The 10,052-nt window shown below is 41.1% G+C and overlaps 1 protein-coding gene across 1 annotated transcript in view; it reads right to left on the bottom strand.

The window, feature by feature from the left end:
- MTMR10 (myotubularin related protein 10) overlaps positions 1–10,052 on the bottom strand; it is a 41,140-nt gene that overhangs the window by 4,902 nt on the left and 26,186 nt on the right. Inside the window, exons 6-15 of the mRNA XM_064157459.1 lie at positions 9,231–9,321; positions 6,545–6,728; positions 6,080–6,167; positions 5,836–5,924; positions 4,786–4,916; positions 4,592–4,661; positions 3,558–3,628; positions 2,598–2,767; positions 1,165–1,335; positions 111–293 (exon numbers count right to left, since the gene is read on the bottom strand). Of these exons, the coding sequence (XP_064013529.1) occupies positions 111–293; positions 1,165–1,335; positions 2,598–2,767; positions 3,558–3,628; positions 4,592–4,661; positions 4,786–4,916; positions 5,836–5,924; positions 6,080–6,167; positions 6,545–6,728; positions 9,231–9,321 (1,248 nt within the window). The remainder of the gene's footprint in view (positions 1–110; positions 294–1,164; positions 1,336–2,597; positions 2,768–3,557; positions 3,629–4,591; positions 4,662–4,785; positions 4,917–5,835; positions 5,925–6,079; positions 6,168–6,544; positions 6,729–9,230; positions 9,322–10,052) is intronic.

Genomic DNA, 10,052 nt, shown 5'->3' with positions numbered 1-10,052 from the left:
CTGCTAAACTGGGGGTGTAAGCCACCACATAACTGTCAGTTTGCTAGCATTAGCACCCTGTGGCTGAGCACAGCAGCAGCCCACACACAGACAGACAGCACTGTAGTTACCTTCGAGCGTTTGAAAGTTTTCACCGCTCCATTCTGGACACATGGTGCGCTCTTTCCTATATACAGGGGGTTGTGAAAGAGCAGGCAATCCCTGCTTGTGAACTGAAGAGACCAATCCCAAACACAAGGAAATCTGAGGCCTTTCTCACCACCCAGCTGAATATTTTTGCTTATGGCAAATTCCTGCAAGAAATTAATAGATAGGCACATGAAAAAAAGAAAGAAAATGGTTTTATTTACAGCTCTTTATTCTGGCCCAGTGTGTTACTAGTGGCCAAAGAGCAGAGGTACAATTTAGAGATGACTGCAGGACAAAGCAATAGAGTGGCAAGGCAGTCTGCTGCTGGAGAAGACAGCTGCACCCTGGCTTCCATTTGAGCAATGCAGAGGCAGTACTTCCTCAGCACAAATTACTCTTCAATGACATTGAATTGTTTGTTTACTCTTAAGCCCTCCACACTGTTATTTTGAGAACACACTAATGATCTCTTAATGCTCTGTCTTCTACAGTAGTTACCTACAACTTTAAAGAGAAAATAGGTAACAAAGTGACAAAGTTTCACTTTTGGTGGTCACTGAATGTTTTTTACCGAGTTCTGATAAGCTCCAGTTTTCAGAGACACATTTCAGTGTTCTTAATACCTTCACTGTGCAGTACTATTTGAACTTTTCATAGCCTTTCCCAATTCCTGCTACTATTCAAACAATTATGTCAAGAGATTTCCAAGTTTGCCCAAAGTGTGAAATTCTGTTTAGTGACTGTCATTCTGCTTTATCAGTTCCAGTCAGAAATCTGTTTCCTAGAGGAGTACAAATAATGCCACGTTTGAGATAAAAGAAAAAAGAGATATTCAGCAGACAGTTAATATCTGTGCAGAGATCACCTGAAAGGACGTTCTGATCATATTCACCAGGGAGCTGGCTGTGTTGTCCCACAGAGAGCATGACATTTTGAAAAATACAAATGAATGCCACTGAGCTGAGCTGATGTTCTGCCCAAGAGGGCAAGCTGAAGTCTCTGATGGGAGAAGCTGGGGTAGCACCTCCTACTTACAGTGCTTTCCTTCACTCGCTGATGGGGGCAGTTGAAAAGAAAAGTGCCGAAGAGCGAGATCCGCACGCTGTCGTACAGTACGGTCAGGTACACTTCAGAAAATTCAAAGGCTGCTGGGTACTGTTCTAGCAGCTGCCAAACACAGTCAAGAAACATCAAGAACAAAGGAGACTGGGGAAAAAAAAAGTAGAATTTTAAGGTTTACTATCATACTATTTCTCACACTGTACCCATTTCTTTGCTTATTAGCGTATTCAGCTATACCTCAGCAGCGGAAACTGCTGGGAGCATTGCATCTTTTATGACTTTGTGCAGCTCTAACACTTTGTATTCCTTTGCAGCCACTTTTCATAAGCAACTCTTATCAGCTGGCTTTCTCTACATTACCTTTTCACAGCTTTCCCTGCTTTGTAAGAAGCCAGTCAGTTCTTCTCTGGGCTCTCTTTACACAGCTACAAAAATGCTTTCTTTCATCTCCTACATCACTTATAATTTCAAAATCCATGCTAGTAGGAGCCTTCCCTTACCGCTTGGGCTTATTCTACAATGTAGGCACTTCTTGTTTGAAGTAACTGGAGAGCTTATGATTCAACCATAGGAACTTCTTGTTTCACTATCTCTTTCCACAGTGGCCCACGAATGGCAGAAGTAGCAGCCATCATTTATATAAAGCTTGAGAAAGCTTTTCCTCTAAGTTTCAGTCTTCTATATATCCTTTCCTAGGGACAAAATAGCTGCTTTCTCATTATTTCCCCCTGGTATTTCAGTTTCTTTATCCCTTCATGCATTTTCTCTGCTTAGTGCTCACTGCCCTCAGTTTATCTGTTGGGTCCATTCTGGGTATATTGCTTTTCTATTACTCTTAGGCACAGTTCCTGAGAAAAGGCTGCTAATGTGTTTTCACAACTGCAATGACAAGTCTCATCTTTGCAATCAGGTCAAATAAGATTAGCTGAAATACTGAAAATCAGACACTGTGCTACCCTCTATTAATCTGCTTGGCAGCTGTGCACCAGTTCAGAAAGCTGCAGTGCTTCTCCATCAGCTCAATACTTAGGAAACTACTGCATAATGATGTGACTGAACATGCAAAACAACAGGGATGAAAACACATACCCCTGGTAACACAAACAAAACAATCAACCCCTTGCTAACCTCCTTTTGTTTCAGTTTAACACGTGGGCTGTGCTAGCATCTGTAACAGTGGGACCTTTTCTTATGCAACGCTAAAGCAACATAAAAACCCAGCAACATCTGATCACACGCTTTCACTGAATCTCATAGCTATGGAGGATAACCAAAATCCACCTCTAACCTGGGCAAAGACTCATTTTCTCTCTGAGGTTTGAAAGTATTGTGAAATACTGTTACTTTTAAAAGACTGCTGTATGCAGCAGATACCATTATCACGTACAAATACCATTCATTCTTACCTCTTTGTCAGATCTCTTTAAGTGGTTACATCTGTCTAAAAACTGATACCCTGCCATGACCCATTCCTTCTGTATTAAGCTTTGAAAGCCAACAATTGTTCGAAAATAGGGATCCAGCATGACTTGAATGAGAGAAGCAGCAAGACAGCTCAGATCCCGTCCTTCTTCCTCTGTAAATGCAATACAGAACGTAGGAAATATTGAAGGTATATATATGCACAATCAGTTCTCAAAGAGCAGAACTGGCAACTAGGTCTAACATTTTTCTTTGAATTTCTTTTAAAACATGCTTTTTGAACTCTCATACTGCAGTTCATATATTCTTTAACTAAGACTGATGCTATGGGAAAGGTTCCTGCAGCAATCCAGCACAACAATGCATTCATCAAGAACAAAATACCCACCCAAACATCTGGTATTTAAGCCAGGATGTGCTGACAAGGAGGATTGCTGGAAACGTTCTACATATTTTCTACTCTGAAGCAGTTTTGGAAGGTGGTTACATGGGGAGTGGGTTACACCAGCTGAATGGGTTTGGTGAAATTCACAGAAATAACATTTCTGACATTGACATGAGCACATTTTTCAGTGCTGCCTTTTCCTGGAATATCTGTGTGCACTTACACAACAGCAGCCACTGTTAATGTGGTACTTTTGTATATAGGGCCTCTGAACAGAACTGATCTTGTTTATGCAAGGAGTTATTTGCCCAATTAATACAGTGCAAAAGTTCACCCTAGAGTTTCAGTTCTATCATTACCAGATTAAAGCCCCAAAAGACTCAAATTTCCCTGATACTATGGAGAGTTCATATATGTAACAAAATTCTTTTTCATTCTAGTTTCCCAAACACCTAAAGTATTTCAAAGTGGCAGAGTTTATGTACAAAGATTAGAGATGATTTAATCTACATTGTCTTACTAGTGCTAAGAATGACAGCATGCTATGTGGTTGCATTACCTTGCAGAACTACAGAAACATGCTTACACTCCATCATATAGGCAAGCTCAGCAGAATGCTTAAGAAACGATCTAGACAAAAAGTAATACAACACTTAGTGCAACAGGTTCACACTCTAGACAAAAGATACTTCTGGGATATCTCTATTTACCTAACTTGTATAGTCAAATACAATCCTTCAACTGATTCACTGCTTATTTACACTGATGAAAGTTTTTCACATCTCAAAGAATGGTCTGGGTTGGAAGGGACCTCAAAAAGCCATCTAGTCCCACCCCCCCTAGTCAGCAGCAGCAGCATCCTCAACTAGACCAGTGTGAATTACTTACTTCCAAGTAACTCGGGGGGAAAACCTGTTCTTTATTACCAGATAATTTGCTTCCCATTTATATTACACAAAATCACAGAATGTTATGGGCTGGAAGTGACCTTGAAAGATCATCCAGTCCAACCCCCCTGCCAGCATAGGGTCACCTAGAGCAGGCCACACAGGAACACATCCAGGCAGGTCTTGAATATCTCGAGAGGGAGACTTCACAACTCCCCTGGACAGCCTGTTCCAATATTCCATCACCTTTACAGAGAAAAAAATTCTTCCTCCTGTTTACATCAAACTTCCAATGCCTCAACTTCCACCCACTGCCCCTTTTCCTGTCATTGGGCAAAACTGGAAAGAGCCTGGCACTACCCTCTTGGCATTTTTATGAACGTTAACGAGGTCACCTCTCAGTCTCCTCTAAGCTAAAGAGCACAGCTCCAGCTCCCTCAGTCTCTCCTCTTAAGGAAGATGTTCCATTCCCTTATTTTTTGTTAGTCTGCACTTCCTAAACTGTTAGTTTAGACTCTTTCATAGAATTCCCTTCCCTTCTTGAACTGAAGAGCTCAGAACTGGACACAGTATGCCAGATGCAGGGACAGAGTAGAGGGATATTCATCAGTGCCCTTCATAATTTTGGAATACAACTTAATTTGAAGACTTCCAGAACCTATGTCAATCCTGCATCTAAGAGCAGCCTTTTATTAATGATACAAACCTAATATACTCTAACCAGCGAGTATTTTCCAGAGAGGACAGCCACTTGTCTTCAGTTTCTTCAAAAGGCTCTGTAACAAGGAAAGTAATTACATTGCAAAACAACTTCATGCAGCTCCTCCCCTTAGCCAGACCTATTGGAACTCTTTTTATTTCAATACAGTGGCCACCATAAAGTAGGACAGTCCAGCATACCATTAACACACAGCTGTTTGAGTTTGATATGTGCAGCCTGGATTTCCTGGATGTTGGGGAGACACTTGTCCAGATCAGATTTATAGACATCACTTCTCAGGGGATGACTTCGAGTTATTGCATTACAAATCCTAAGCAAGAAAAAGACTCAGATGTTTTACTACTGGAGAGGAGAGAAACAGTCTTCTGAGAGACATGCTGCAGTCCTGAACTGCAAACAACTAAAACCACTTAAAACATGCACATTATTTGAAAACATTATATTCAGGAGCTATATTGCTCCTGCCACAAAGGAGCATTTTTGCTATCTGTTAGTTACAAAACAAAGAAACTGGAAATGCTGCATCATTAAAACTGCAGATTTGGGAAGTGAAAATCAGAGGCTGACTTACAGTTAAATAGCTCACTGCCATTTTTAATTTCCCACGTTATGGATTATCTGAGCTACATAAACAGCACATAAGGTTTATAAAGCCAACAAATCTGACAGGATTTCAGATCAGCTCAGAGCTCCAGCCTAACACACGCAGTGCGTGTGATGAAAGTCACCCTACAAATTAAACCAAGAAATAAAAAAAATACCAAGCCAGTAAACTGCTTGGGCAAGGTTCTAAATGCCTGCATCGAGGACAGTGAATGACAAATACTTCACAGAAATACCATTTGCTTTGTGCATTTCCCAATGATGCAAATTACTAACTTTTACTGTGTCTTCTTGAAGCAAGGAAGCAAACATCTGAAGCTGTATTACAGTATCAATGGAAAAGATTCATCCTGATTCTTCTACCAATAAGCTAAGTCAGCTGAATGACTAATCACCAAAAAACAGCCCTTAAAATGTGAAAAATCCCCGAGTATCTGAAACAGAAGTGGACCTTGAGCAGTACTGTGCCAGAACTATATTTGGAGAACAGTTCTGAAAAGCCGTTGCACTACAGTGCTGTGAAGCAAGCATCCTCTGCATTGTCAGTTGCTGCTCTGTGTAACACATAGTTACCACTTGTGTTATCCCAGGTATCTGATTCAAGAATAACATAATTAATCCTATACCTTTGATCGATTCTTCTTTGTTGCAATACATCTTTAATGTTGGCCATTCTTACAAGGGCACTCCCATTCGGGTGATTCCAGGACCATAACTAATATGTGGGAAAGAAACCACAAAGTAATGCAGGTTCACGTTACTCCATAGGCTTTTTTTAACTAGTGCTCCACACAAACCTATGTTGATTAGCATACATGTCTTTAATATTGCAGTGGTCAAGAACAGTAACAGAATAAGGACTACACTTACTGGCATTCGTCTCCCAATGAAAGAGTAGGAGTATAGCTTAAGGTCTTGATCTGCTAAGGAAGACGGAACCACAAAATACTCTGGAAGGCTTTGGGAAGAAAGTTGATAGAAAAATTTACTTCTTGCATTGCTGCCCCACCAACTGTTAAAACATTAAACCAACCCCTAAACCAGCAGTGCTAACTGCCTGTCCTGTTTGTCTGCATCACCTTACATCTGAGCTGTGCCAGTGGTGTGTATTTGCTTAGAAATGTGCACGACTCAGGGAATTAATGAAGTGTGAAAGTAACAGATGTCAAAATATGACAATTCCTTTAATGACTACACCCTTAGGATCTTTCAACTGAGGGCTTCTCCAGGGAGTGGCACATATCAGAAGTGAATTGCGCCATTAGGTAAGATGGAGACTTAGACAGAGGGCCAGCTGCCTTGTTTTCTTTTAGTTGTAGTATAAGAGAAACTTACCAAGTAGATATCATATAGCCTTCATTGACTGAACAAACTCTCCATTCTGATGCACCTGTCCTTTTGATTTCTCTGTCCCAATCAGAGTAAGTTTCAAACAAAGGTGTTTGCTGACCACTGGCACTGCCGATGCTGCCGCCACCACCACCACCACCTCCAGGGTCTATTCCATTCACCTTCTTTGCTAGGAAAAGAAAATTCATCAATGCACTTTTTAAAACAAAAAAACAAAAAAAAAAAAAAGAGGAGAGAGAAAGCAGTCAAATTCTTCACCTTCCTATGTATGAGTTTGAGCCGCTAGCATCAGGACTACAGTTACCTACTCTTGTATTACAGCGGATCAGGGATTTACTGACAGCTTGGTGACACACTGATGTAAATGTATTGTTTCCTGTAGTTTCAAAAGGAAGCACATAAAATTGGTAGATTGTGCTGCTTGATGGAAAGCAAGACACACTTGGGAACAAACATTCTCTTCAGCTGCAGGATTTCTCCCTTGAACATGCCAATGTTAGCAATCTTTTGAAAAGGTGAACTCTCCATAGGCTACCTTTAACTGGGTACCTTACAACAAAAGCAAAATAGAAATGGTACCATTTCAACAGCTTTAAATAACTGCTGTATGAGCAGCAAACTGAAGGGCAGGTTAAAGTAAGTATGTTTCTCTATTTACACCCAGGACCAAAAGATGGTAGCCTACCATTTTGTGGCTAGGGACCAAGAAGATTATGTAGATTGTTACTAATGCAGAAGGATCTCCTTTACTGGTCATATTTTGCTGCCAAGTGAGCAGTCAGCTGTGTCCAAAGAGACTACATTATGTCTCTTGACACCTGGAAGCAAATTTTTAGAAGAACGTGAAATAAACCTTATTCCCTCACTCATGAAAGCTCCTAGCTTTAGCAAGAGTTTATAAAGATCTCAGTGCCCACCCCAGCATTGCGGAATACAGACTCATGGCTCTACACTCATCTTAAGGGTTGTGTCAACTTCATTCTTTTCCAAAGCAAACTGGACTAAAATGAGAATGAAGTAGTTGAAGCACAGTATACAGAGAAATACGATCATTACCCAAACTTGTTTTAACAAGTTTGCTGTTAAATGGGAGGACATATAATTATCAAATACAGCCTGGCAAAGGAGAAAAAGCAGCTGCACATACACACCAGAGCAACACAGGCTTGTTATGTTCCTCAAGAACAAGTTACGCAGGAAGGTAGTGGACCACCCCTCTCTCTGGAGGTGTTCAAGGCCAGGTTGGATGGGGCCTTGAGCAGCCTGGTCTAGTGGAAGGTGTCCCTGCCCACAGCAGCGGGCTTGGAACTAAGTGATCTTTAAAGTACCTTCCAATGCAAACCATTCTGTGATTCTAAGAAGCACAAAGACAGTATTTTCATTTTTATTGGGCTGTGAGTAGCAGGGATAGAAAGCTGTAAAACCGTGCTGGAATTTTAAGAGCAAAGCCAGAGATCTGTGCTACACACACCGAGGCTCAATGACAGAAAAACCTCAACACAAAAAGTATTTCAAACTCTTTCTCTCCAGCAACTGCAGCCCAGCAGAACAACTACCTTATGCAATTCTGGTCTGCTGCTCCAGAGGAACCTTTTTTTACCCACCTGATGTAATTTTTCCACTAGGTATTTTTCCATACAGCAAATGGCATTTTAAGGACAGAATAAAGGCAACTCAGTGACAGACTAACATTTTGTTCACACTCCACTTGAACATTTCATTGTAGTTTTATCTGCAGATTGGCTTACTCTCTAGTACTTTATAAAGCTGAAGTACATGGACCTTTATCACGTAAGAAATAATACATGTGCAACGTAATCAGATGCACATTTAATTCTTGGGCATGCACAGGGCAGTCAAGTAGGCACCCACAGGAAAAAACATGCATTTTGGTGCAAATTTGAAGGCCTCAGCTCCTAATTCCACAACGTTTAAGTTTTGTTACAGGCAGGTCAGCAGTTTCTAATGCCAGCTGCCAAGAAGTAACTATTTCAGCACCACAGCACTACATGGGTGGCACTTTCTCTCTTTGGAGGCTTGTAACGCTAGACCTGATGGGTTTCGGCTGTGTATTGGCTGGGGAACACTATGCAGTGACCGCACAGCGTTACACTAGAAATCAAGTTCCAAAGGCATCTTTTTCAGGCTTACCTAACTGACAAGGTTCAGTTGGAGATTGGCCTTGAGCAGAGAGGGTGTGCTCCAACTCAGCGGGAGTGGTGGAGGTTTTGAGTGGTAAGAACTGCCTAGTAAGCCTCTAGGAAAGAAGGTATGGAGTCCCAAGTTGCACAAATCCTCCTGCAATACCACCAGAAGAGAAACTTATTCCCAAAAGAAGGGCAGGTGAACAAGCCTGCCTGATGGGACATTAGCTAGGTACCTACAGTACTGAAAGAGACATACAAGAGGAGGATCGAAGTGTGAAATATGAGTATTCATGCTGACACAGGCGTGGGTTTGTTTCAGATAGGAAAGACATTTCTTTTGATTCTGGGCATTACTGTCTACCACAACAAATACCTTAGAGCCAAAAGGAAGAGGTTTCGTGCAGCACAAGCCAATTTTATTACTCCTGTAGAAAGCCTCAAATGCTTTTTGCCACTGCTTCTAGACAGAATTCTTACTAAAATTACATACTGTAAGATAGGAGGGAAAATGCTTTCAGACTTACCTGGATTATGATATATTTCCCCAACATACTCGAATGCAAAGAGAAGCTGGAGGTCAGTTGGCTGAGAGTAATGAGCTATTGCAAGGCACACCTAGGAAAGAAATATTTATTACTTCTATAGGCATGAAATTTATTGCCTTCAAAGACAGCATGAAATATGCACTGCAAAAGCTGAAAACCATTCTTCTGATGTTTTATTTCCATATTTTGAGATGAGTGAACTGTACAGTGAAATACACTCATATTTGCCAAGAGAGCATTACTGTAATCATAGCAGGTGAGTTCACAACCACTGATCAAGAGCAATTAACAGACAGAGGGTCAAACTGCAACAGACATCCCTAAACACAACTGTCTGTCAACAGAGACAAGCAGGGATTTGGAACAACTGTGCTGGACCTGCTCACCTGCATAGAGAAGTGAAGAGAAAAGCACAAGACACAGCAGATGAGCATAGTAAAGCTGAATCTCATTTGTAACTGGCTTATAATTCTTCCCTTTTAAAATAAAGTGTACTTATCACCCACAGCATAAAGATGGCCACACAAGGTCCAATCTTGCACTCTGTTCCTGACAGTGCCCAGCAATTAATGCTTAGAGAAGAAAGAGAGGATGCATACCATGACATTTTACCGGGGTATTTTTCAACAGCTGACAGTTCAGATAACTTCCTGAACTAAAATCTGGTATCGACAGCATTTGACAGGTACTTCTTCTAACAAAGTTGTCACTTGGGCCAAGAAGTTTTTGAAATGGGACTTTCCTTTTCAACAGCCCTGTGAGTTCTTCCCTGAAGTATCATACTTAACCAAGAGTTTGTAT

Source organism: Pogoniulus pusillus, chromosome 17 (assembly GCF_015220805.1).
Source record: "Pogoniulus pusillus isolate bPogPus1 chromosome 17, bPogPus1.pri, whole genome shotgun sequence".
NCBI classification, from domain to species: domain Eukaryota; kingdom Metazoa; phylum Chordata; class Aves; order Piciformes; family Lybiidae; genus Pogoniulus; species Pogoniulus pusillus.
The sequence above is the reverse complement of the archived record's forward strand: the minus strand, read 5'-3'. Positions and strand labels throughout refer to the sequence as shown.